The following is a 26,884-nucleotide window of genomic DNA, read 5'->3' on the forward strand; positions in this document are numbered from 1 at the left end:
CTTGATCATTTGGTTGATATTTCTGCAGTCCATTACAAACTTCATTAAAATTACTTGCTTCGCAGGCATTTCTACCTCTCATAATCAGCCTCATTCCTGTCAAAGATGAATTGCTTAATGGGATAAGCTGATCCTATACAAATGGGGCTTGCTTTGAACTTGTGCTGATAAGTAGCATTACGCTAAGGCACCAGACAGAAGGTTTCTCTGTTGTTTATCTTTGTAGTGATATGGCACAAAATAAAAATGGGTGCCACTTCGCTACCTGAGCTGCATTCATCAGGCTGTGCAGAGATAGAACATACTCGTCTTCAAGTGAAATAAACAAAACTAGAGCACTTCACTTAAAGAAACTTTCTGTTCTTTGATGTCTGCATTTACTACTGACGTGTTGCAGCTACCAACACAACGCTCTCGAGATTAGGACATCCACGAGACCAAAACCAAGCTCTCCTTCTGCAGACAAACATGCAAGAGCATGTGCGCTTCTAAAGGGGCAGGTGACTTTCCGCTGAATCCACATGCAGTTGGTGCAATGGTTAACGGGCATTTTGACTTCAGAATCTATGTATTTACGTGTATTCCAGTATTTATTCTTTTTCTTTGAAGTTTGGCCTGAAAGTTCATCAGGCCGCTCTAGTGAAAGACATTGGTTTCTATCAGAAGAGGTGGTTGGGCACCACCGGTTCAGTGGAGCCGAGCCAGGGGGCAGCCAGTGGCTGGAAAGGGACTTGGGGGAAAAGCATAAGAAATGAGACAAGTGTAAAATAATCTTATCCTTAGTCCATGACATTTAGTGATAACGAGTCCCACAGTTTAATTTATTGTTTTAAACCTTCTCTTGATAGTTGTACTATATACATTAGGGTTTTGTTGTTGTTGTTTTGTTTTATTTTATGAGAAACAGCTAATAGGAGTTCATACATTCTACACTTATCAGGACTTCACAGCTTCCCAACCTCTCTGCCTGTCATCCCTTCGCCAAACAAGGGAAGTTCTCCGTTACACCTTCTCACCTTCCTTGAACCAGAACAAGATGTCTGAGACTGTTTCTGATTCCACTGTTTTATGATGTTGTCCCCTGTCTTGCTTAAGTTGCTTTTTATTATGAGTCATCCCACGGAAATTAGACCAATGGGACTCCTTAATATTGTGTCATGGTTGGAGAAACCAGAATCTAGCTCCGTAATTACAGTAACTATAATGCTTTAATGTTGATGTGGGTGTAATCTTTTAATTAACACACATTTTTAAAAGTGCTTAATTCTTATGACAAAAAAGCATTGAAACTTAATGCACTAACTCAATAACAGCATAACCTACTTTCTTTCAAATAAGAAAGCAGGGAGTTTAGACATCAATGCATCATCTGCTAATGAGTTGTAATTCTGTATTAATTTATCTACCAGCTGATTCGATATGAGAGATTTACAAAATGTTAGAGATTATGGTTGCAGAAAAACAGCTCATCAGGAAAAAAATAAGTTATTAAATTTTTCTCTGTGGTGCACCTGGAATAATTAATTAGTTGGCATTTAAATGAAATTCATAAAAAATTAGATCTCAATTGACGAATTATAACATTAGCAATAACACACAACACAAGAGAGCATTCAGCTGCAGAGCCCAGGAAAGAACAAGAGTTTTCTGAAAACCATTAATAAGGCGGAGCCGAGCCGAGCCTTACGAGGCACGTTTCTCTGCTTCACGCCGGGGAGCCGGTGGGAGCAGAGGGATCTGCTTTCCTCCTGCCGGGAGCGGTCCCTGCTCTCCGGACAAACACCCGCCAGCGGGCTGCCTGCGATGCACATCCCTTCCTTAAACATGTTCTCTGCTTTACCAACGTTAGCAGGCCTGTAAGAACCGCAGGGTCGACTGCCCAGCACGAGGAAGGCCGCAGAGGACTGCTGCGCTGGGGGAGCTGCCTCCCGTGGTGCAGAGGCAGACCCAAGCTGCTCTTGCTTTCCAGGAGAGCCCCATCAACCTGTCCTGGTTCAGCTGGCGTAAAAACCTGCTGTATTAGGCCCTATAAATAGTTGATGTGCACATACAGCACAATTTTTAAAATGCGGACTTAAATCCTCTGGGTTTATAGTGTTCAGAAGAGAGCTCTGACTCCTTTACCACCCGCTACCTGCATTGCCACAGCAGTAAAGTGGCACCAGTGCTGCTCAGCTTTCTAAAGCAGTCCCAGATTTAGAGAGGAGAGTATTGGTATAAATTCTTCGTATTAGTCTCATGCATGTCTGAGTTTGGGCTCTTATTCAGAAGTCCTATCAACACCCCCCTTTTTACCAGAAAATAAGATTTTTATTTTTACTTTTTTCCCAGAAAAGTATCCAAATGCTCTGTGCTTAACGGATTTGAGGGACCACAGAACTACAGATACAGGACATCAAGAAGTATAACTGAAACAAATGCCTTATATATATACACACACACACGTTTCAAGTAGGTCAGATTATATCCATGTTTTCCTGGCAGTTACTTGCTACTTTCGATAAACACTCTTGTTGTCCCAGCTCCCCTTGATACACAGATCGACATTTTCAGAGGACTTTATGTACTGTGCACCGTCCACACACCCCGAGCTACGCCCACATTTCCGTACATTAATACCCAAATGAGACCGACCCACATGAACAATCTACCCACACCTTTTCGGTTGTCACCCAGCAGGAAAAACAAACAAAAACCCAAATGAGGCTCTTTCTTCCCCTACCTCTTAGCTCCTTTACTAGCTTTTCAGTATTACCTGGTAAGCACAAAGCTGGGGCTGTGCCTCAGCTCCAGCTCTTGCTGCACCTGGTTCATACATTTCTTGCAAGCAAAGCCTGCGTGAAGGGACAAACACTGATGCTTGCTAAGCACCAGCTTTGCAACGATGCTGTTACAGCAGGCTCCAGACAGCCACGAAGCCACTCAGCTTCCCCCCGGGGCCCCTCCTGTGCCTCCGTGCTGCCCCCAGCTGAGAGCAGCTCTGCTCAGGGCAGCCCAACACGAAGCTTGCCACTCGGGCACCCAAGCGCCAGGCTATGTCAGGAAGGTTTCTCTGTTTCCTCACATCCCACCCCTCCTGCAGCAGTTCCTGCAGCGGGAAGGGTGGGAGATGCAAACACAGGTGCCTGGAGAAAGGGTTTGGGTGCTGAGGACAAGCCCAGCTCAGGAGCGGGGCTGGTGGCTGGGCCGCAGGGACACGTTCACATCCCCATGTGGTGACAGGGACCATGCTGCCTTTCCTGAGACCCCAGGGGTTTGGGCGCTCAGCCCCAAGCCCCTTCTTGGTTTCCAGGAGGGAAAAATTGCATTGGGGAGGGCTGAGCTGCCGAGGGAGGCTCAGCGCTCCCTTTTGTGCATCGCCAGCAGTAATCAAGTGCATGTGCAGGCCAGATTATTTCCTCGCTTATATCTGTGCAACCCCATTACCCTTTAGTGCAGCCGCACAGGCGCAACCAACGGCATGATCTGAAGACAATGCAGCCGAACAGAGCTGCTCCTGCCTCAGCCTTGCAGCACCGCTCTGCCAAGCGCCTTTAATGCAAAGCTCCGGCAAGCACACGGCCAGCAAGGGGGAGAAACACACACAGCAGAGACAATAAAGTACAATGTGAAACGTAACACCATTGTTTCACCGCAGGATTTGAGGCGGTGGAAACAGTCCCGCTAATTGAGGCAACGTGTTCGGGAAGGAGGCGACCTCCGTCCGCTGCCCCTAAAAAGCCTTCTGCAGGCACCGCGGCTCCCCGCAGCAGCTGGACTCCCGCACAAGACGTTTCATGGAAAAGTACCTCATCTTGTACTCACTGCCTCTGTAAACAAGTCATAACAACGCAATTACCGCGAGGGTCCCCTGTGCTCTGCTTGTCTGTATATAATATTGCCAATTTAAAAAACAAAAGAGATTCTCAGAAGTTCAGAGAATTGCCCACCTCCCTCCAAGTAGAATCTAAATGGAGTTTTCTGCACTACCCATCTGTTCATTTTATATAATATGTCCTTTTTCTTTTTTTTTTTTTTCAAGATTAGATTGTTTTACTCATCTTTATACAGATCCACAGAGCTTCTGTAAGAGTAATCTGTGCCAGACTCAAGGCCATAGTGGAAGATCCCCACTCCTGCCTTAACAGAGCAGCTTTCATTATTATGCAAACATTAAAAAAAAAAAAAAAAAAAGCAGGCCCAAAATACCAAATACTTCTCCCAATTATGAGAGTTATAGGTAACTCCTATGAGGTTATCAAGGAAAAAATTAAAAAAAAAAAACAAAACACATTGCCAGTAGGTACAGAAGAGGATAAGCCCTGTCGCTGATGCTCATTTGCTCACGTGCAGGCTGCTCGCCCGGTCACACCCCATGCAGGCAAGGCAAATCCACCATGTGCCACGTTCCCCGTGGGAAGATCCCTCGCTGCCTTGGAGGTGCCCACATACACACAAAAGGGACTGCCCTTCAGCTAATATTAGCAGAAACAGATGTTTGTGGCAGAGTTTACTTGGCCTTTTCGGTTGAAGAGAAGGATTAATAAATTAATAAGGTGATCCAGGAGGAATTGCCTTTAATTTGAGTGGATTTAGAAGGAAAAAGAGCAAGCTTGTTCCCCAAGTTTTGCATTCATGAATGTTGGGAGCAGATTTCAACGAGAGAACAGAAATAATCTTTTTGTGTGTTTTCAGCTCACTGGCATAAAGTAATTAGTGATGGTTTTCCATTTATTCACCTTCCAATGAAATAGGCCTGTGACCTTTTCCAACACAGGCAGTGTTCATAACAAATGGACAATAAAACAATTACAGGGCAGGGGAATAAACCACACAGGCCTTCGCTCTGCCCTGATGCTGTGGAGTTGCACATCAAATGTGATTCTCTGGTTTTGTGCAGCGGATTCAAGCTGCAGCTGCAGAACGGAGCAAAGTGCTCCTGTGGCAGTCTGCATCTTCATTTCGTGATGGAGAGAGATGCGCTTGAAATGTCAGACAAGAAATTGCGTTCCCCTAACTGCCACCAAGACAATTGTAGAGACAGGGAAAATATAAACTTGGTGGCTGATTTCATCCCATTGGAAAGATTTTTTTCCTGCTGGAAAAATACACATAGCAATTGAAAAGCTCCTGGTGCCAACAGGCATCATGAGGAACAGTCGCTGCAGTCATGTCAGGGATCCTGCTTCTCTCTCCACCTCATTTTTGGAGATTTGAGTACAAACAGCTGGTGACAACTCTAAGGAGAGCAAAAACTTCCATTTGAAAAATGGCAAGATTTGTTTGTGCAAACTTTCCTGTCTCCTTTCGTCCTTTTTTCTTCCAGAATAAACATCTGAAACCTGTGAAGCCCACATTCAAAAGCAAGAGTCAGAGGCTTTAAAGAGAAATAAGGAATAAACAACTTTAACCTCAGGCTCGTCTTCCACCTAGACACAACATGTCACTCTGTAAGCCAAAAATTCAGACTCATGGGGTATCGCACTTTTATCTTCCACCATGACAGCTTGAGCTTTGCACAGCTTCCGTGTCCATGCAAGGATGTAGGAGAGACAGCTCTGATTAATGCATAGCAGGTGAGGGAAGACACGCTTCCTCCCCGGAAAGGAGGTTAGTTTGTTCACACTTACAGAGCCCCAGCCGAGCGCAGCGCCCAGGGAAGCGTCACACTTGCAAATGAGCACTTCACAAGCCCCAGCAAACGCACTGGCCATCGGGCAGCCATATGGCTTGCTAACACACCCACTGTGCCGCAAGGCTGCTACACCTCACGGGCTAGCACGGCTCGGTTACCGTCACCCTCCGGATGGCACGGGCGAGGAACAGACGAGCACAAAGAAGTGGGGCAGAGGACGAGGCCAATGGCACGTGTCACTAAGCCAAGGACAGCAGCAGAGAGGTACGGCAACAAGAACCACCTTTGGTGGGGAGAAATCACACCAAGGAAATTAAGCCCAAGAAATGTAAATTCGAGGCGGTTTGTCTCCTACCACAGGGAAAGCTGAGCTCCCAGCCAGGCTTCCTGCGTGAGATGGCTCTACAGCCAGTGCTGCTGCTTGAAGGGGCCAAAGATCTCGGCAGCAGTATAAGCTACCTCACGTCTGATAAAAAAGCAAGCAAATGTACTTTAAGTGAACAGATGCCTTCTTGTGTGTGTTAATGCAGTGCATAAATGCCAAGGTTTTCCCTGTGCCGCCTCCTATTTCTTAACCTCCAGATCCAAGACCAGATGGGCTAGCGGCTCGTTCCTTGCTGTCATTCCCTACCCTTCTCCATAGCAGAGAGGAGAAGATGCAAGTTGACAGTGTCTAGATTATTTATAAGGATTAACTCCCACGGGGCTCCCCCGACGTGCAGCAAACACTTGTTATTATGCTAGCCCACCCCGGTGAAAACCACTCAGAGCTGATGCAGCAATCAGCTGTCCACGGAACAAGGTCCTTTAGAAAACCTAGCGGGCTCGAGCACACAGACGGCGTGGTGACTTGTGGTTTGCTCTCGCTCCCCTGTGGGCCTCATTTCCTTTCCAGGTCTCACTCGAACAGACTAACAGCAGCAAGAGTAGGTGCTTCTCGACAATATTAGACCACGTTGCAAAGCTGCGCGTGCTTCTTTCAGGAACAGACCACCCCTGATTTTTACCTTTCAGTGCCTGGGCACACTCAAACAGGGATTTTTAGCTTTCGTATTGACCCTTCTTACTGAGTTTATCAGTATAATTCCTCTAAAGCCAGAGCAGATGTTTTAGTGCAAGCACTGTAACCTTTCCAGAGGTTGAGGTAAGGTGAAGTCCCACAGCTGCAGCAAATGCTGGGCACTGACTCATCCTATCAGCAGACAGCCTCGGGCTGCCAACCCAAACAAATTTTAAAAATCTAATCAGGGCCAAACAAGGTAGATAATTCGGTGGATATTCCCTGGACATTTCCAAAATCCTGTCTGCTTTTCACGAGGAAGCAGGGTGGGAAGGGCAGTGCCATGGCTGACCTGGTGTTGGGGGAGCAGCAGTGCTGTCCGGGAGGTCCCACACAGCTCACCCCGGGCATGGCTGCAAAATAAAGCCGGCTGAGCACCGATGGGCTGCTCCCAGCAGCAAGGTGCGATGGCTGATGTCGGCGTACAGCACTGGGCAATCGGGGGATGCAAGCTAGTGCATGATGCAATGGTCCATTCTGGTTTTGGACACATTGAAATCCGCGTTGCACTTTGCTACTGAGAAAAAGAGGCTTTTCTTCTTAGAAAGCAGCTAAGCTCCTATAAGAGAAAGGGGAAAAAAATACATAGCACAACTGTGCTTAGCCAGCCTCACAGCTTTGGGAAGAGTATTTCCATCAGGCCTGATCTTGCAGCACAGTATAAGCAAAGGGTTAGGATCATCTGCAAAGATCGCAGTAGGGAGAACACTGTACAGTACCCCATAATTTTCAAGAAACCCCATTAATGCTAAAACAATAACCCTCTGCACAGGCACTCCTACACAACCCTACCAGCCCTGCACCATGGAGGCTCAGCAGCTTCTGCATTCACAGTCAATGTAGGTGGGTTAAAGAAAGGGAAACATGTTCTTTTGCTATGCAGGGAAAAGCTCCAGCAACAAACAGAAAGCTGTGGAAGCCCTGGCTGGGGAGCCCAGCAGGGAGCGAGGGGTGTTTGTGAAGGCAATGGATCAGGCTTCAAGCTACTGCTCTGTGCCAGGCTGCAGCTAATTACCATTATTTCACCCTCAAATTTTAAGTTCCATTTAACTCAGTTTAAACTCCAGCGCAAACCTTTGGAAAGAAACAAAGCAGGGGGCTGTGGACCCAGGGCGCTGCGTGGGAGCAAACTCGCCGGCTGCCTCGGCAGGCACTGGTCCCCCAGGGGCACGTTCAGGAATTCCTCCTCCCCGCACCCGCAGCAGCTGTTCAAACGGCTCATTTCAACAGCAGCGATGAAACAGAGATGCTAGGGCTTGGAAGCAGGGTCCAGATGGGCACAGCTCATACTGGGCGTGCTGGCTCAGAGCAAGGACCTGCAGCTCCGCTGCAGCCCGCTTTGTGGAGGCTCCCATTGCACTCTGCGGTACAACAGGAGCTCATCTGTCAGAAGCACATTTAGCAACATGACTAATCCCTTCCTCTGATGGTTCACGGTCCCACAAGGGAGTATCTCCAAGGGAGCATTTCATCTTGTTACAGGTTTTCCTATGAGATAGGTATGTGCAAAACCAAAGAAAAATCTCCGTGACCCAGGCAGCCCCACTGGTTGGTATGGGCTGTCGTGGTTTGCTCCTGACTGAACTTCCTTTGCGTTAGGAAGTCCAGTCTTCAGAAACATTAGTTGAAGCTCAAAACGTAGTTATTTTCGCTACTGTAGAAAGGTATACACCCAACAGCATGCTCAATGCTTAGTGTTCTCCCAAACTTGTACATAAAATTAACCCAACAGACAATAAATGCCACAAATAATTCTCATGCTTCCAGAGAAAATCAATGTCCTTATCAACAGCAAACGGTAGCTGCAGTTATGAATATTTAACATACAGCATTGCTGTGAGTTTAGAAATGCCTTGTATACCCTATCTCAGCCCTGTAATAAACCCTAAGGTCTTATGGGATTTTTTTTTAATGAAAAGAAATAAAAAAGCATTAAAGCTAAGTCATTAAGTGCTGGAAGTAGTAGCAAATGCCAGGTGCAATCTGTACAACCCATCAGTATAACCCAGCTGTAAGTCAGGGCCACTTCCTAATGTACAACAAATTTATTCTCTGTGTATGATAAAGCCATAAAGTGTTCTTCGCATTGCTAAATAAACAGCAAGTGCGGTTCATTAGGACGACACCAGTCCTTGAGAACCAAAACAAAGCACAGGTCTAAAAGCAAGGGCAGGCCCGTCCTTGCCAGCACAGCCGCGCCGTTGGCTGCAGTGCACGAAGGCCCAACAAGCTTTCGTCCACTTGGACCTTGCTCCCCAGGCTCTGCCTGGCCACAGCCCCCGGCGCTCTCAGGACCAGACCTTGTACCCCGCAAACAAACCTGCAAAGGCTGCAGCATCTGTGCTGATGTGATCAGCACGCTGGCCAAAGGGCGTTGCTCTCTCCCGTTTGCCCTCTGGCCTTTCAGTCCACGCGATTTCAGTTCCTGAAGTCCTTCCCCATGACCACAGGGGCTCACAGTTACCAGCAGAGCCCCACCAGCCCCGCACCGCTGCGCGCTCCTGCAGGGAGAGCACGGAGCTCTCCCTTGTTCATCGCTCTGGGAACCCTGCTGGAAGCTTTCAGCACCTTGTTCACAAGCAGATATTGAAGAGCTGCCTTGCTGCTGGTGTTCCTCTGTTCCCTCTCACTTGCCAGCTAAAGCCTCGAAGTTTACAGACCAGCACTGAAAATAAACCAACAGCAGCAATGCGTCCGATCGCGCTTCCTCAGACTCAGGAGCCATTACAGCTCCTTCTAATGCAGTTCTGGAATTGAAGATTTCTGGTTTTGTTTCTCCAAAACTCTTTTAGAATTGTCAAATTTATAAAATTATAAATAATTAGCATCCAGCCTTTCAGAAATTGAGATTTTACAGCTGCATCCAGATTTAAAAACAAGCTGAAATGTTTTTTTTTTCTAGAAACATTAAGTCCTGAAATCTTCAAAGCTCCCATGCCAAAGCCTTGGCACTTGGGGATGAGCGCTGGGGCACATCCCACATTCAGGACACGGCAGATGGGGCAGCCGCAGGGCAGGGCACCACGGCCCTGGGCAGCTCAGAACCACGTTGATAAACGCACACACATCGAGCCCCCCGCCTGCGCAAGGGCCGCTGAGCCCCAGGACTGCGTGGCCCAGCCCCGCAACCTGTGGGGGCCTGGGGCGAAAGCATCGGAATGAATATTATTTGCTGTTCTTCACACCATCTATCCTGGAAGTCCAGGGCCTCACATCACTTCCAGTTTGCATACTGAAACTTTCCATGGACGCCGCCCAAAGCCCCGCCACTGGCTGGGCAGGAAGCAAAGCGCAATGTTGAACGAAAGCTCAGCGTTAAAGTTTCCCTGAAGTAAATGACTTGTATGCATAAATTACATGGGGAGTTGTCAATAAAATCATCCACAAATTCTGTCAAATAGAAGAGTAATTATGGCTTCTGCTTGTTAGTAATAAAATGATACATTAGCCAAGCTTACACAAAACACAAACACCTTCTGATTTCATTGAAGATTAATGCTAATGTGCCAAATTGCCAGAGTAAATTTAATTGCTCTTTTTTATCTTCATTAAATGATAAGCAGCAGCCACAGAAATGGTTCTGGTGACCTTGGATTAACATAGACCTTCAGTCACAGCCCAGTCTCCTGCTTTTCCTCCTAGCCCGGTAACTTCACTGGGGGCTGCAGCATCCCAGCTGCCCCTCCCAGTCCAAGCGTGCCCTGCAGAGCCCCAGCTCCGGGGCTCGTGCCTGATGGGGCACAGCCAGCCCCCCCACAATCCAATAAAATTGTTTTTGCCGTTTGTGACCACCTAAAGCTGAACACGTTTCTTCAAAGATGTGGCTCTTTTTCTTTCCCCATTTGTGTTTTGCAACAATATATTTGCAGAAGAAAAATATTGCACAGCTACTTCCCATCGCCATAGCAACCTCCTGCTCTGGCTCCAATTGATAAATACTTGGCAAATCCCCGTTACTGTAGGTTAGCTGTTGCAAAAATCATACACTATCACTTGCAAATAACTGCACAAAACATTTAAAATGTTTTCTAGGTGAAGAGTAATGGCCTGATTTTAGCTCTTGTACACCCGAGCTTCTATTATTCACCGTGGTTTTTCAGACAGCAAATAATTGCAGACGGCTTAATTCATTTCTACGTCCAAGTAGTGCATTTGCAGATTTCTCCTAAGCCTTTCGATAGCTAAATGGCTTCACGCGAGATCATGGGAGAGTGAGAGCACAAATCCCACCTACAATCATTCACTGCTAAGAGAAAGCTGCTGTTGAACATCTGTCCCTATCTGCTCCTCCTGCTGCATAAACCCCACTCTACAATACAGAGAGGAAAAGATAGCAAAGAAACATCCCTGCTAAACTCCTGGGGCTCAGACCGGGGTAGGACTGAGCAGAGGAACCAGGGAAGGCTTCCACATTTGTATTTGTGAAGAGACAGAACCACAGTGCCCAAATGAACTGGAAGTCCCTGTACAAAACAACTGGTCTTCCTCCTCCTTATCTGCTGTTCATTAATGGAATCTGTCCTCCAACTTCAGCCGCACTGAGTCAGCACGAGCCTATCGTCCCTACCGAAAGGGCCCTCCAGGCAAAGTTCAAATGACCAATTAGTGTCTCTATGTACTTTAAAGCTGCTTTCCCAGCTTGCCAAGGCTGAGTCAGTAACCTTTAAAAATGTAAAGCTTATCGTGGGATGCTTGCAACCGCATCCTCAAACATCACTGTCTGGTGATGCGAATGTGTTGCTGGGGCTTGCTGTCTCATTCTCTCCTATGCCATCAGTAATTTAAAGCCTGTGCTACGCTCTGCAGCATACAAAATAAATCCCAGCCTGGGGTGAATTGGCTGGGACGAGATGCGGAGCACTGCCCTGGGGAAGCAACGCTGGTGCGAACCACTTCTGCTTCTCTTCGGGCTCTCCAGACAACATCGTGTGTCAGGGCAGGTGCCCAACGCTCCACCGCCGTTTCAGCCCCTGCACACCACTCCAAGTGAAACACCCCAGGAAGAAAGCTGGGCTGCCTTCCACCCAGAGTGTGCAGGGAGCGGCAGACCGACGGGACACCCAGGAGGTCACGGGCGATCGCACGCTCAGCACTAATGAGGCCGGGGCAAGTGCCGCCAGACCAGGCCATCCAGAAAGTCATGAGGTCTGGTTCTGAAGATCCAGGGAAGGGAGTAGTTAGCCAAACTTTCCCAGTAGCTAATGAGCTTCAAAGTTCAAAATTTCTACCTTGTTAATTGGATTTTTCTGGCTTCATTTTAAAGCTATTTGGTCTTTGTGCCTTTCTCTGAAGAAAAAGCCTTTCAGTACCTGGTGCTTCCTCCCTGTGAAGGTACTTATCCACTGAAATTAAGTTACAAGCTCTTTTTCGATAAGATAAACAGACTGAGCTCCTTAAGTCTATCACTGTAAAATATTCTCTCCAGCACTTAATTCTTTATGAATCTTTTCAGCTCAGTGACATGGCAGCAGAAAGGTAAAAATCAGGAAGAAAAAAGAAAAAAAGGCAGAAAAATGAGACCCACTACAGGAGATAAAGGGATGTGCTATCTGAGGGAGTGAATAGTCCAGGATATCACAAAAGATGCTAAAGTCATTATACAACTACAGTACAAAATTACTCCCCAAACCTTACCGCCGTGCAGGGCTGCCGCACCGCACGGGGAAAGGCAGAGCCAGCAGACGGGAAGCTGCCTTATGCCAGCTCGCGATAAATGCACACGTTCTGTATTTCTTAAAGCATCTGAGACAGGGAGCTTGAGTCAGACTGATAAGATGGGTTGTCCTTTTAGTCAGGGATGTCAACATGGATTTCAACATGTTCTTAAAAAAACTCTTACAAACGTACATCAGATGCCGGAGGAAAAGGCAGATCTCTATCACGGCACATGTGAAACTGCATCGGGGACTACTTCAAATATTAGGTCATAAGAAACAAACTAGGCTTGAATTAGGTGGTGTGAACCAGGTAGGTGGGATTTCTACACAGCATATTTACAGATTTGTGCGCTGTATGCAAGACACTGAGTGCACCCAGGATAAAGCACCCCCCTAAGGTTAAATCTGGTCCAAAAGTGTCATTATTTTTGAACTTAAAAATGGCCACTCAGAAACTTCTCCAAGACTGAAAAATAGGGACTGGCTCCAGGAACAGAGAAGTTTATGGGACTGTGAAGATGCTGAATTATGCCCAAAGAGCACATCAGGAACCGAAGGATTCACCTGCATGGGGGGGAGGTACAGAACATGCAGAGATACCTGCTCACACCATGCTCCCTGCCATTTACTTGTTAGCTGTGACAGAGCAACAGATGCTCTGCTTCAACTGAATTAATGCTTGCTTTTTCAAATTCTGCAGGTACAGTACAGAAATGATACCAGTCTTCTTTCACTGTCTTCTAAAAACCCTTGCTCCTCACGGTTAACAGCTAGCAATAGTTAACACTTGCAATTCTCATATCAGTAAAAAAATGGCTTGCTTAAATATGACATACTCATCTGTTATATTACTGACCCTTTCACTTTATTCATTTATAATTTAATTGTCAGTTAAATTTGATCAAATACATCTGAACTGAAGCCATTTACATTAAAAATAATACATATTTTCCCTTTTATTCCCCCTATTGTGGCAGGTGTTACTCAATAATTCAATCAGTGCCTGCAGAAAGCTTCTGTTTAATTAATAAGAAAATGGGTAACAGTAAGTGAAAAAAACAGGCGTGCATGAAAGTCCCTGATGAGAAACAATGGTTCTTGTTAAGGGCTGTGAAAGCCAGATGTTCCCATTTACAGTTCTGCTGGACGAACAAACGGGACCTTTCTGTGGGTGAGAGCGGCTACCCCACGGCAGGGGGGTGCCAGCCCAGCCACCCGCTTTGCTCTTCCCATGCCCACCAAGCAGCAACGGGAGCCAGCGCAGAAGCCAGGGCCCTCCTTAATCCAGCTCCTCCCTGCAAACATTTGTGGCTGTGAAATGATTAATAATGTTGTTTTTGCTTGGAAATTCAGTGTTTGCTAAGCGAGGAGAAATCCACTTGTAAACTGCCCAGCCTTGGCAGCCACACTGCTACGGTCCAGCGAGGAGTCACACTGGTGCTGGGGGATGTTCCGAGAACTGTTGGTGTTTCATAGCTGTTGCACCGGAGAAATATCTGATGAACTGGATTTTTTTCCTGATTAGTATATTGTAATTAATTCTCTGAAGAATCCTTGCTTAGCAACTTTATTAAATCCCATTAAGACTAATGAATTGTTGTTGTTGCCTAATTATATAGTTGTTTCTAGTTTAATGAACTGTATATTAGACATAGAACGGACATTTTATGTTTAGAAAGGAAATATTTTAAATAAAGGTATGTATTTTTACCAATATCATCATTTGTTGGTTACTTTCTCTTTTAAGGAAACCATTGGAAGACACCGTCCCTTGAATATAGACTTTGCTAGCCAGAGACAAACAAAAGGCAAAAAATGAAACTTGTTCTAACAGCTGATGTAAAGCAGATATTTTTGCTCCTGGTAATGTAATTTCTCTCCGCAAAATAAAATCTGAGGACCTCTGTAACTAGCTGAATACTCCTGACTCAAATGATCTTATAGAGGGGGAAAAAAAAAAAAAAGTACAGTGCAGGATGGTTGCTCCATAAGAATTTTCTTCACAAAGCCAATTATGTTGATGTTTTTCCAGCTGAAAGCCATGTAAAGGGCACAGTGCCACCACGCACCTGCCCACACGCAGACCCTGAGCCACCCGCATCACACAGGCACAGGTCAGAAACAAGCCCCTGCCAAGACACACGGTGTTAACAGCTGGGATGACTTCGTGGGGAGCACCTCTAAGAAAGGAAGCCTGAAAGATTCCAGTGCTATGCCGGGGGACTGAAGGCCCTAAAGTGCTTCAGATCCGTGTTGGTCACTAAACCACAGCGTGAGACACACACACAGCTGCAAGAATAAAGCTGGGCAGGCATACAGAGGAAAGACTTTTTCCACACCCGTAGAGATGTCAAGTATTACCACATGGGCTAGGCTCAGTTTTATTCTTTCTGTCAATGCAATACAGCAAGAGCACACCAGCAAATTGGGCCAGAACATGCCTACTTCACTATCTTCATTAAAAACACATTTCAAGAAATTTTGCAGCCACTGGGAAGTTACACGGGATGTTCTCCTGTAGGCTAGGCTGGCATCTAACCCCAGCGCTCCCTGGGTGCTCCCACAGCCACTAGCCCTGAGCTCAACCTGCTCCGACTATGGCACTACACAAGGGAGCTCGTGTTTAATTAGCTGCCTTGAGGCCCCAGGAGCACACACGTCCTCACCCAACACACTGCCATTACCTGAAGGAGCCGGAGCCATCTCTGACCGGAGCAGCTGCTGTGTCGCACTCCCGACTTGGAGTTGTGAGTCTCGTTGCATCCAGGGCTGCAGCAAAGGAAAAGATGGTCAGAACCCTGTAGTTGTCCTGGCCACGCACCTCTCCAAGCAGAATACCTTTTTTCTTTCTCGACACGCAAGTGCTGGGAGCCAGATGCCAGCCACCAGCCACCCAGCTCCCACCCAGAGGGCACGCGTGGCATCTCCCCTCCCTGCGCAGCAGGGGACACACAGGACACCGCTTCACCCATGGCTGGCACCGATTCCTCTGAGCCCCTCAGCCACCTGCGCCTCCTCAGGAAAGGCATTTAATGTAACTGCTTCAACATCTATACCTGAGCAAGCATAATGCTTTAATGACATTGGAAGAAAGGTTAGTCAATTATCATTTAAATTGCAGCACTGCTCCAAAGCAAGAAGCAGTGTGAAGCACTACAAGAAGATCCCTCTGTCCCAGGGGGTAAATTATATCATTTGCCATTTAGGAAGGCCTAGGCTTCCAACTCCACATTTCAGATTTGAAAAGATGCTGCCACCTGTGCCTGCAAGGCAGCGGCACTGGCAGGGCACAGCTCTCAGCAGCACAAAAGGATGGAGCCCAGGCCAGCTGGGACCTCACACACAGCACCCAGCACAGCAAGGCTGCAGCTGCTCTTGTCCAAACAGGTCAATTCAGTGCCCCAAAATAAAGTATCTCCTGAACTTTTCCTGAGGATAATCTGTAGGGCAAAATAGTTATACTCCTAAAATAGGAGCTGCTTAAAAAATAAGAATTGCTACTGCTTAAAAAAAAAAAAAAGGCAATCATCATCTTGAATGCTAATACATATAATCTTCAACACACTGCAGCCACACCACAGATTAATTTCAGCACAGAGATTATGTTAATATACCAAAAAAAGAAGTTGCGATACTGAGTTATATCAAAGATTTTTCATTTTAGTCACTGTCTTTGGCACCAGCCAGCAATTCCTCTTTCAAAGTAAAGTCAAAGGCCTCTATAATGTATTGAGTTGAACAGTAATCATTACAGGGAAAGGCAAAAAGTTTAAACTTGAGCAGTGCTTGATCTTGATCTGACATTAGTTCCTTAAAGTAACCAGTATTTGATGAGGAATGACAAACTCCTCATACACCCAGTACTGGCTACTCACAAGGACTTGGATTTTTTTCCTTGCTAACCTGGGGAGAAAACCAGGCAAGAGATGCTCGTTTCACAGCACCATGAGCCACTCTCAGTACAGCCATGCTATTGCTTTTTGCTTGCACTACACCAAAATTTAATCCTGCAGAGATGAAAGCTCGCAGGGAGGGAGGGATGGAGGAACAGAGCATGCCCTGGTGCTGTCTGAGGAATCAGAAGCTTTTGGCATCCTCCTGCCATAGCCACCGTTTGCTCAGAAATCAGTGCTTTGTTTAAGCCTTTTGTGCACCAACCTTGTGATGCAATCAGACAGGAAGAAAAGCATTTCCAGACATGAGCCATTATGGATGTAGAACACAAAACTGGCAAACGCTTTGAGGAGCACTGTTCCACCCCCCCAAGATCTGTACCCGGAGACCTGCTGAGGGACCTGCCAGAGGGGGCCACATCCACGACAGAGCCCTTCCCGCAGCAAAGCCCTGGCTGCTGCAGCCCAGCTGCAGCCTGCAGCTTGTTAGCTATCAACTGTAATGTGATTTAGCTTTCTTTTCCTTTTTTTTTTTTTTAAACCTTTCTATGTATTTTCCATGGAAGATAGATATGCTTAGCCTGAACCAGCACATTATGGATAGAAACATTAAGCTTTATAGGTATGCTATAGCTGGATGAATTAAGCCTGACAGTCTCTTGGGAGGCAAGCCTCCACCGAGACCCACGTATCATCTCCTGCACTTTAGCCACCCCATTCTGTCCCAGCAAAAAGCTGGAGATTTTCTCTTATTTTTAGTCTCCCAAAGGCACAGCGTAGCCAGGCAGGCCCAGCCCCCAGCAGGAAAACTCTCTTCCTTTCAACCTGCTTAATGTTAAAACTAACACCTTCCTGCAAGCTTTAACCGTGAGGCAAAGAAATGCTTAAAGGATGCATTGCCCATCTTTCAAGATAAGAAATGAAAATATAAAAGGCCTCTTCTTGTCAAAAGTTTGAAAGTACCTCAAACAACCATGAAAGCAGAGCCCATCCACATGCCTCAAGCACCTCAGCTGCCCCACCACAGCCCCAAAAAGGCCCCCCCAGCCCCACACCTTGCCCTTATCAGCGCGTGGGTGAGGTGGGACAGCAGGCGGCCATCACCTGAGGGCCTGCAGGTGCGTGCTGCTGGGGCAGCCCAGCCTGTCAGGCCCTGGGGAGCACTTGTACCCCCCAAAAGGCAGGGGTACAGGTGTGCCCCCGTGGGGGTTGTTCCCTCAGAGACAGCCGGCAGCAGCCCCATGGCGCTGAGGGCCTGCTGCCCACGTGCAGCCCCTCGCCCGGGCTGGGGAAGCCCTCGTGTCCTCCTGGCATCCCCAGCCTTCCTCATGCTCGCTTAAAATAAAGAAAAGAGAAATGTCAACAGTGGGAAAACCATAACAAATCACGGAACAAGCACTTAGCCTTTGACAATATTGGTTAACAGTGCTTAGCACAGGGCCTGGCTAATTGAAAATGAGGCCTTCTGCTCAGGCACGGCTTCGCTCTAACCAGTCCTCTGGTATTTCAAATGGCATCAGCCCTGGCATAAACAATGCAAGCAGCTGCCTTTGCAGGGGTGTGACGCATGCAGATTTCCACGTGTGCCACTTCTCAAGGTATTGCTGTGGATTAAATGAAATGTTTTGTCATAAAGTCCCAGCGCGGGAATCTGTTAGTTCCTTGCTTCAACAGTAGCAGAAGCAACATTTCAAGGCTGAGTGGAAGACTGAGTGAAAATACACACAAAAGGCCTAATTCTCTGCTTTCTCCTCACACATGAATTTGTTCCTGCCAAGGTAGACTGCTGCCATTTGATATCTTGGCATTTACACCCTCCTCAAGCTCCTCACTTTGTGTTTTGCCAATGAAAACAAAGGAAAATTGCAGCCAGCATCCCATTGTTAGGGCTTTGCCATGACTGCAAGGACAAGACTTCAATATAGCAAATGTAATATGCATGTAATAATTTTTTCCGTATTTTCTCTTTGGAAAAGCCTAAGGACAGTCGTGCTTTCCAGGGGCAATGGCACTTTTAAAATTTTTTTTCTTTTTGGGAAGGCTTATTTAGTATTTGCCTTGCACTGTGTAAGTTTGTTGCTGCTCTGCATTGCTCTGAAGTGTTATGAGTTTTAATTAGCAGGTTTTCAGTCTTTCTGGCTCATTATAATAACAGACAAGAAATCACAGTTAAATTAATAAATCGAGTTTCTCTCCTAAATTGCTGTTGGGCAGAATTCAGAGTGGTTTTAATATGTGTAATTATGCTCAAGGATCTTGTCAATCATGGCATTAATACGAGTCTCATGGAGACTTTTGGAATCAACAGAAAGCTCTGGCTGGGCCCAGGGCAAGCATGGCATTGATGTTCTCTTCTCCAGCCCACGTGCTTGTTTGTATGTAACCAAGCGCTACTCCACAGTGCAGCCAAGCCCGTCCCGGTCCCAGTGCACATGCACTCAGCAGGCCCAGGCTGAACCCAGCGCCCCAGGGCCAGCCCCAGCCACATGCGGTGCCTGCGTCCATCCTCATCCCCCAGCTTAACCCTGGCCTTGGCATGTGCCAGGGAAGCACCGAGGGAGGCCGGTGCCTCCTTTGGGTGGCCGGGAACTGCCCTCCCCAGCGCCCCTCGGTACCTCATCGGCACAGCGGCTGCTGCCCTGCTGCTCGCACAGGGTGGCAAGATCCAGACGGCTTTTTGTGAGCAGCCCACTGGATAAAAAAAGAGAGCCCCAGGGGTGCTGTCCTGTAGGAGGCCAAGCAGAAAAATTCTCACTACTTGAATCCCCAGTGCAGAACAAATGCTGATTCAAGGTTCTTAATTGCATTTGAGACTCAAGCTTCTTGCTACCAATTGCCAAATAAATCTTGTTTATAAAAGACAAAGGGAATGGACAGAGAATGAAAGTCATAAATACATGCATCTTTAACCATTTCCTCCATTTAAAAAGTCTGAATATTAAAAATGATGGCTTCTTCAGGCACCCCCGAGGTATAGGTTTCCAATTGTGTCAATGGCACTACAGGACATATGCACAAATTAAAATTGGCAGGATGAAGATTTTCACTTAAAATTACTTTTGCACTGTTAGAGCCAACTTAACAACACAGAGTTTTATTGGTAATTTAAAATACACAGAAAAGAGGCATTTTCTCTGTTGACCTCCCTTCAGCACACAAACCAGGTGCCCCGCAGGGCAGGTCCTGCAGCACCAGAGCCTGCTGCTGCGCTGAGCAGCACAGACATGTACCTGTGTGGGACCCTGCTGCCAGCCTTCAGGTGGACCTACGCATCCTCCTTTTTGTCTTTGCTTCTAGCAGAATAACCAGATACAGGAAAAAACGAGCAGTTACTGTGACAACTGTCTATCACGTACTCTGCAGCACACACAGATTCTCACTTTATGTTACGGTTTTGCATTATTTACAAAGCACAGCTCCAAACAATTCACTTAATAAGTGTTGCCAAAATAATGACGACTCTCTAGTTTTGAAAATACAACATTTGTTGTCCTCTTTAGTGACATACACGGGCTGCAACAGGAAAGAGCTGAGGGCTCGCTTTTCTCCCACTTGTTTACCATCCTGCCTCCAGCAATGGCTGATACCTGGATGCCCCAGAGAAAAGACAAAAATATATGTTCCTATATGTTTGCTGCTGCCATAGAGATAGTGCCCCTAGCTAAGCGTATGGTGTTATTTCACGGAGGAAAACTACCTTTTATTTCACAGCATTCAGAAAGCCACCTGAGAAAAACAGATCAGTATCAAAAAATATATTCAAAAAGACAAAGCAAAAGGTGCTTCTATGAACTCCTCGTAACTCTAACGTGGTTTTTTTTGCAGTAAACCAGAGCAGTTACCAATGGGAATTGTTGCCCTGAGATGCTGAGGGGCGAGCAGAGACCACGCCGGGGCACGGCGAGGAGGATGCTCGCTCTGCCGCAGCGCAGGCCGGCAGTGGGGAGGCACGGGGGCAGCCCCCAAGGGCAGGGGTCTGCACACCATGGACACAAGCAGCCGGTGCCGGTGGGATGGGGCCCTGGAGGTTTCCAGGACTTGCTCACGGGGTGCGCTTGGAGCACGGCTTCTCCTGCCAGCTGGGTTGGAACAAGAGCCTGGCAGGTAGGTCCTGAGAGCCCCAGCTCCCCTGAAAAGCTTTCTGCAGGGAAGAGAGCTTGAAGGTGCTGCTGCATGATGGGCCTCTCTTGCCTTTAAACATTTCTTCTGGTTTTCTTTTTTTCTTCCTTTCCCATGCGGCTGCAAACCAGCCTTTTGAAAACAGACATCCAGCACCTCAGTCTGACAACTGAGTGCTTGAATCTTGTCACAATATAAGCCCCGAGTACTTCACAGCCGGAGGAAAATAATGCCATTAATACAGCAAAGGGATCTAGATGCATTAGCTACACCCAAGAGAGGGCTCGCACTGCAAATCTTAAGCATCCGAGACAGCAGATGGAAAAGCAGTACTAGAAAGGGTTTGACAAGCATGTCTCTTGTCTCTCTATTCCATTTAGGAAACTGAATCACACCGGCACAATAGTAACGGAGGCGTCCGACCCTGAGGAAGCACGAAAGCAGCCCAGACTGCTAGGAGCAGATTTCATTTTTCTGCTTCGAGTAGCACTGGCACGGGCTCCCATGGCAGCGCGCCCCTGCCCACGTCGCTCCCAGCCCACGCTTCTCCGGCACCACGCGTCCACGCACCACGCCCGGAGCCAGCACAGAAGGGGCTGCTCCGTGCCCAGGGATGAGCAAACACCGACTGCCCCAAAAACTGAGGTGACACAGACTGCCAGCCTGACACGATGCTCCTCTCCACGCAGGGCAGCTCTTCAGCACGGGCTCTGCAATACCGCTGACGGGAAGGGCTTTACCTGCTAGGTTCAAGGCTCAGCAATGAAACTAGTTCATTTAATTCTTCCCTTACAGAGCAATAGGGTGAGTCGCTTGGATGGAGAAAGCAGGGAAAGAGAAAGTGAACCATCAACTTTCAGATTTCAAAACTTCAGAGTTGAACCAAGTTTAAATTTCAGAGGCTTAGCCTCTAAAATTGATCGTTTCACTATCAGAAATCATTGCTTTGTAGCTATTCACGTGAAACTAATATTTCCATTCATTGCCAAAGTGAACAATACCTATAAGAATAACAGGTTCCTGACGTATTACATACATCATGCATCCGAAGAGCGCTGGAACCAATTGCACACTGTACATCAATGCTGCGTGCCTGTCATGTGGTTCCCATCTCACTTTGACATTGAAGAAGAAGAGCAGCAGCATACTAGGCATTACTGGAGAGGGGACCGTAAAGAGCATGCTGCTAAGAGGTTTCTCATTAGTAGTAGAGAGCTGGAGATTGTATGATTCATCATCCCCTTTTTGGAAAGCTTGCGGAGTATGGAAACAGCACAAACACAATTTCAGTTGCAACAAAACACCATGTCTTTGAACATTAGCTTTGCTGGGCAGCAATAATCATCTCCATTTATTTTATTTAATCCTTTAAGTGCACAAATGCAAAATGGTTCTGTAAGTACCTAGAGGATAAATGAGGTTAAAACATTCATGGGCGGTAGAATCAAGGCAGGCTCACGCTGGTGTTTCGTACATTCAGCCCTCTATTATTTTTGCCAGAACCATTACTAAGCAATCAGCTTTAAACATTTCAGACCTTGGTGGCAAGGCTTCTGCATAAAATGTCTGTCTGCTTTTGCTGAAATCCAACTCTTCATTATAAAAGAGCTGTGCAGCACAGATAAATGTAACAAACACACCTCACTGTAGTATGATTGCACCGGAATTAGGAACAAACTGCAGGTTTTTTGGAAAGAGACTTCTTTTCTCAGAGCTCTGGAAAAACAGATCTGCACTCAACTGCAAACCTCCCCAGGTCACAGCTTCAGCTGGTTTAAGTCAGCGTAGCTTCAAGTCAGATGCATGTAGGGAGCAAGAGATACAAGAGGGATGTACGTAGATAATTACAGAGAGCTAAAATTGAACCAGGGGGTGCCAGCCTGCAAGTGCTGGAAGCCCTGCAGCAGCTGACCGGGGGGAGCTGGAGGCAGGACTCAAGAGGACGGGAAAGCCGCTCCGCAGTTACTCCTTTCCCCAGCTGCAGCAGAGCTGCTAGCGCAGACCACTGCCCTCTGAAGGGGGGTCTGAGACCTCAGGAAGTTTTTAAACATGCAGATGTACTTAATCCTTTGCAGTCGCCATCTTAATGCAAACGTACGATATGAAAATGAGGAATAATTTAACACCTAGGAAAGGGAAAGATGAAACAAAAGCCTAAAAATGTTGGCAGCCTCTTTGAAGGCGAAGGAAATGTCACAACTCTTTTTAACTGCATCTTTATTTTTGCAGGCAAATTACAAGTCCAGGCTCAGAACTGTTTTTGTTCTGCCATTCTGCTGTGACAGTATGTGCTGGCAGCCACTAATTCATTCAGGAAAATCCACAATTAAAGTGAAGAGGGGAAAACGACAACAGGTTTGTGGGGCTCCTGTTTCCTGCTTGCCAAGCAGCAGAAAGCAGTGACGTCCAGTGCAGAGGGCTTTAGGACTTCCAAGCCCCTCTTGCCTGCTTCTCAGACTCTGGCTGGAGTGCCTCCCGATGTTTCCTCCAGATCATCCAAACCTGAATTACAGCAAACTCCTCAGCTCGCCTGTCAGCTTTTTGTCTTATCTAATGGGCTTCTGTGGCTGAGCGGTCCAGATATAAACAGCAAATAAAATGCACAATAATTAGCATAGGAGATCTGTGCTGCTCCTGTAGCCAAGATTAATACCATAAATTTCAGGAGTCCTCAGGGATATAGATTCTGGAAGTCTGATATATACTTCTTATGCTTTTAAAGGAAAACAGATTTACCTAATTTACAATCAGGCTTGATGGTGGGAGGAAGAATTTAATTTTTTCCTCTTTTGATAAATATACTAGCCAGCTGCATATTTCCTGTAATCCCTATTAGTCTGACATTCAATGGGAAATTTTGCAGGTCCATCATCTTGTGGTAATCTTAATTCCTGAAGTGCCCCCCTGTAGGAAAAGTGGATTTCCTCCTACAAGCCTCTTACACCTCTAAACATCCCAGGTGGGAACTCCCCGGGGAATTCAGCCCCTGCCCATGGGGAAGGCAACACGTCTGCAGGGGCTGAGGGAAGGTGCTGTGGGGAATCGCCACCGTGCATTCACAGAGCATTCCCATGGGAAAGCTGAAGCCCTCCAGCTCCCCTCCCTCTCCCCGGCTCGTGCAGACAGAGACACTATTCAAAACTCTCCTATTCAGAAGCGTCAGGGAAAGAACATCTGTTGAAAAATAAATGCAGGACTAATTATATATGATTGAGGATTTTAAACTGCTATTTTAAGCTTAAAATTAAACAGATTTGATGAATCAAATGTTTGTGCTCAGCATTTCAAACTAGAAGAGAGGAGCGTTGACTGCTTGACCTGCAGAGCTGGAGCGGGGAGCCCAGAGGTGCAGTACTGCTCACTGGAGCTCACCACGGCGCTGAGCATCTGTCGGCGCCTGGGCAGACCGAATGGGACCCGCAATTCATTTGAATAAGAAAGTCTATTTTTTCCTCCAGTCTGAGTAGTAGCAGGTGAACATCAAGACGCGTTTGATTATCAAGTTTATTTCAGCTCATTCTGCTCGGGAAGATCCAAACAGCGCGTTGCAGTGACATCTGAAGACATGCATGAAAGAGCTCGCGCTCATCACCCCAAGGTAGACAGATCCCACAGAACGATGCCTGGGTTCTGCTGGGCTCTGATCCTGCATCAGTGCAATGATGTAATTGGCAGAGCATCACAAGAAACTCTTGACAGAGTGTTTTTTCATCTGCTGCATTAAAAAGTAAATGGACGCAGTGGAGATATTTCAAAGAGGCAATAAATCGAGGGGAGGCGAAGCTGCAGTAAGTGCTCGCGGGCACGGCCGGGTGCTGGGGGCGCACCCAGGAGGTTGTGCTGAACAAAGCTGGAGAGGGAGCAGAAGAGGGACACAGTTGTGGCATCTGCCAAGAGAGCCACAAACGCCCAACACGAGCGCATTTGCCCGAGCGACACCACTGCTTTCCTGCTGGCCTCCTGAGGCAGACAGGAGGCTGCTCTGCCCGGGGGCTGCAGGGGCCTGGCTTCCCAAACTGTGCCTGGGCTGCGGAACCAGCCAGGACCATGCCTGCACGGGGCCACGAGGAGCCCCCTGGGCTGGGGGTCTCGGGGGACCAGGGGTGCATCACCCAGGGCTGGGGAGGGGGCGGCGCTGCTCGTCCTGCTGCGGCCTCCCTCTGAGCCGAGGAGCACTTGGAGCGAGCAGCGAGCAGTCAGGGGAACGGCTGCTTTTCACACTTAGTGCCCTTGAATTGGCAGAGTGAGAGATCATGTTTTATTTTAACTTCGTAATAATTACAGTTATTACTGAATTCATGTATACCAAAGAGGTTACAGCTCCCTAGGAAAGCTCATAATGTTATTAATTGGTATGCCATTCCATTGGCTTTATCGTGTAATAAGCTAATTCACACATTTTGACGTTAAGCAGCGTACCTCCAAAAACTCTTGCAGTTATTCGTTGTCACTGGGAGCAATGGCAGCTGCACAGATGTGGTACAGAAGTAATTGTCCTTTGAAACAATTGCTTTACAGAGCCCCAGTAACTCAACCCAAGAACAGTAATAAGCACAGCCTTTATGTGAAGCAGTGAAATTAACACTAAAGATTTTTAATACAGAGGAATGGCGTGACAAATTAAGGAACTGTTGCTCGTTGTGCTGTACCAAAGAAGAGGGAGATCTTATCTGAAAGACAGTGATGAACTCACCCGGTCTGTTCCCGTACTTTCCACATGATTACTCACAGACATTTAATTTCTGTGGGCACGTGCTCACATCGGCGTGGAAGAGGTGACCACCTCCAGAGCAGCTCGCACAGGGGCAGAGCTCCCACCAACGACAGCCAGAGCACTTCTCGGACAGGAGAACTTCTCCGTGAGGATGGCCGAGGGTTGGAGCAGCCCCGTGCTGCCGCCTGGCAGCCGCTGTTTCTTGGAGGAGGTGGAGAATCTGTGGGGGCAGCAGGAAGCCACGGCCGCAGGTGGCAGTTTTGCAAGCAAACGGGGCGTTTGCTGCTGGCCTGGATGGGTTAAGGGGGCTGCGAGGGGCAGCAGCCCCCAGCCCCAGCCCGCCCACCCACCCGAGGGGCTCCCACCCGGGCGCTGGTGGTGGCGGAGGCAGACGCATGCGGTGTCAAACTGACATAAATTCCGGCTGTGCCTGTAACCTCACATTGATTTTTACTGTAAATCTAATACTTGGAGTCTGCCATCAAATGAATTGTTGCACATAAAACCCAACCATACACCCGATAGAGTAAAATTAGACAGCAGGTCTATTCCAGGACTGTTGCAATTTCCTCCACAATGTCAGGCTATAGTAACACATACATATTTCAAAAAAATTAAATTGCTATTAAACTTTCTGACCATCTTTGTAAATTAACCTCTCTTTCATCTCAGCAAGAGCTAGCTTTTGATTTAGCAGGAAATAATTTTTTGAGCAGTTTCCAGACTACTTCCATTAGGCTTTTGGGCTGTGGTCAATGAGCTTGAGTTAATTACCTGCTTAAAACAGATCACGGTACTGTGTGAACCGGCCGCTCATCTGTTCTGGAAACACTGCTTCTCCCTCTTCCTGCTGCCGGGGTAGCGAGCCCCCAGGGACAGCCTGCCAGGAGCTCCGTGCCCCGTTTGCACTTCAGGTTTTGCCGCCCCAGGAAAGATCCCGCAGAGCCTGCCCCTGCGGCACCGCGCAGGGCTCGGTCAGCTCCAAGAGGAACCGCGAGGCTTCGCACCCCTGGAACAACCTCGCCATGCATGAGGGAAGTGCCCATCAACATCTAAAAGCTTTAATGCACCAGCATCCAGTGCAGGAAGGGGGCAGAGAAAGGTGTCCCAACAACTTTAGGGACCTGACTTTGGCTTTTTTCAGTTTTACTCCTTCTTGCTGATAAGCTACGTAATGTCTGATTACTGGTGTGCTAACTTGTGACATGATTTGCTCTAGATATATGCCTCAATCTTTGCTTTTGCGTTCATTTATTAATGGCTTCAGTCACAAATCAACAGTCCACGTGCTTGGCCCTGTGCAATCAAGGGAAAAAAGCAACACCAAGGAGACTATTTTTTTTTTTAATGTGTTGCTTTTCACTTGAAAGCCTTGGCTCATGAACAGACAAGGCTGTGTCCAAACCAGGTGAACCCTCATTTATCCAATATCAACAAAGCTGTAATTGAGAGATCAATTGGGAACCTGCCTCTTCATGCACAATTTGGAGAGCTGACAAAGCCACCTGTAGGGGCTGGAAAATAAGTTCTGCCTCATTACAAAAGAAATTGCATCTAAATGAAAAACAACATATAATAAGAGCTCTAAAATGCCTGCAAAATGCTGCCAACCAGACAGGTAATCCAATGATATATAGCATACACCATGTCTTTGACAAGGGTCACCTTTAATTATTCAGCAATTGAAGTAGATCAAATCATTTCCCAAGGGTTTAAATGTTGTTTTTTGGTGGGTTTTATTTATTATTATGATGTGTAAATTCCAGGGCAGAGAATTAGCTGGCCTGAACCTAAGAATTGCATCTCTTTGATAGATTAAAACCTAAA

At 47.1% G+C, this 26,884-nt stretch overlaps 1 protein-coding gene across 15 annotated transcripts in view; it reads right to left on the reverse strand.

Moving 5' to 3' along the window:
* LOC310887026 (uncharacterized protein) overlaps window positions 1-26,884 on the reverse strand; it is a 190,002-nt gene that overhangs the window by 37,712 nt on the left and 125,406 nt on the right. For 3 of the 15 annotated variants that reach the window (XM_083812433.1, XM_083812428.1, XM_083812430.1), the window contains exon 4: window positions 15,016-15,100. In XM_083812433.1, coding sequence (XP_083668559.1) covers window positions 15,016-15,100 — 85 coding nt within the window. Of the gene's footprint in view, window positions 1-3,062; window positions 3,810-6,046; window positions 7,234-11,356; window positions 13,849-15,015; window positions 15,101-17,187; window positions 18,226-26,884 lie in introns of those variants that run through there. The other 12 variants (XM_083812432.1, XM_083812435.1, XM_083812431.1 and 9 more) reach the window with 10 other exon arrangements.

The sequence above is a fragment of the Anser anser genome, assembly GCF_964211835.1.
Source record: "Anser anser genome assembly, chromosome: 27".
NCBI classification, from domain to species: Eukaryota; Metazoa; Chordata; class Aves; order Anseriformes; family Anatidae; genus Anser; species Anser anser.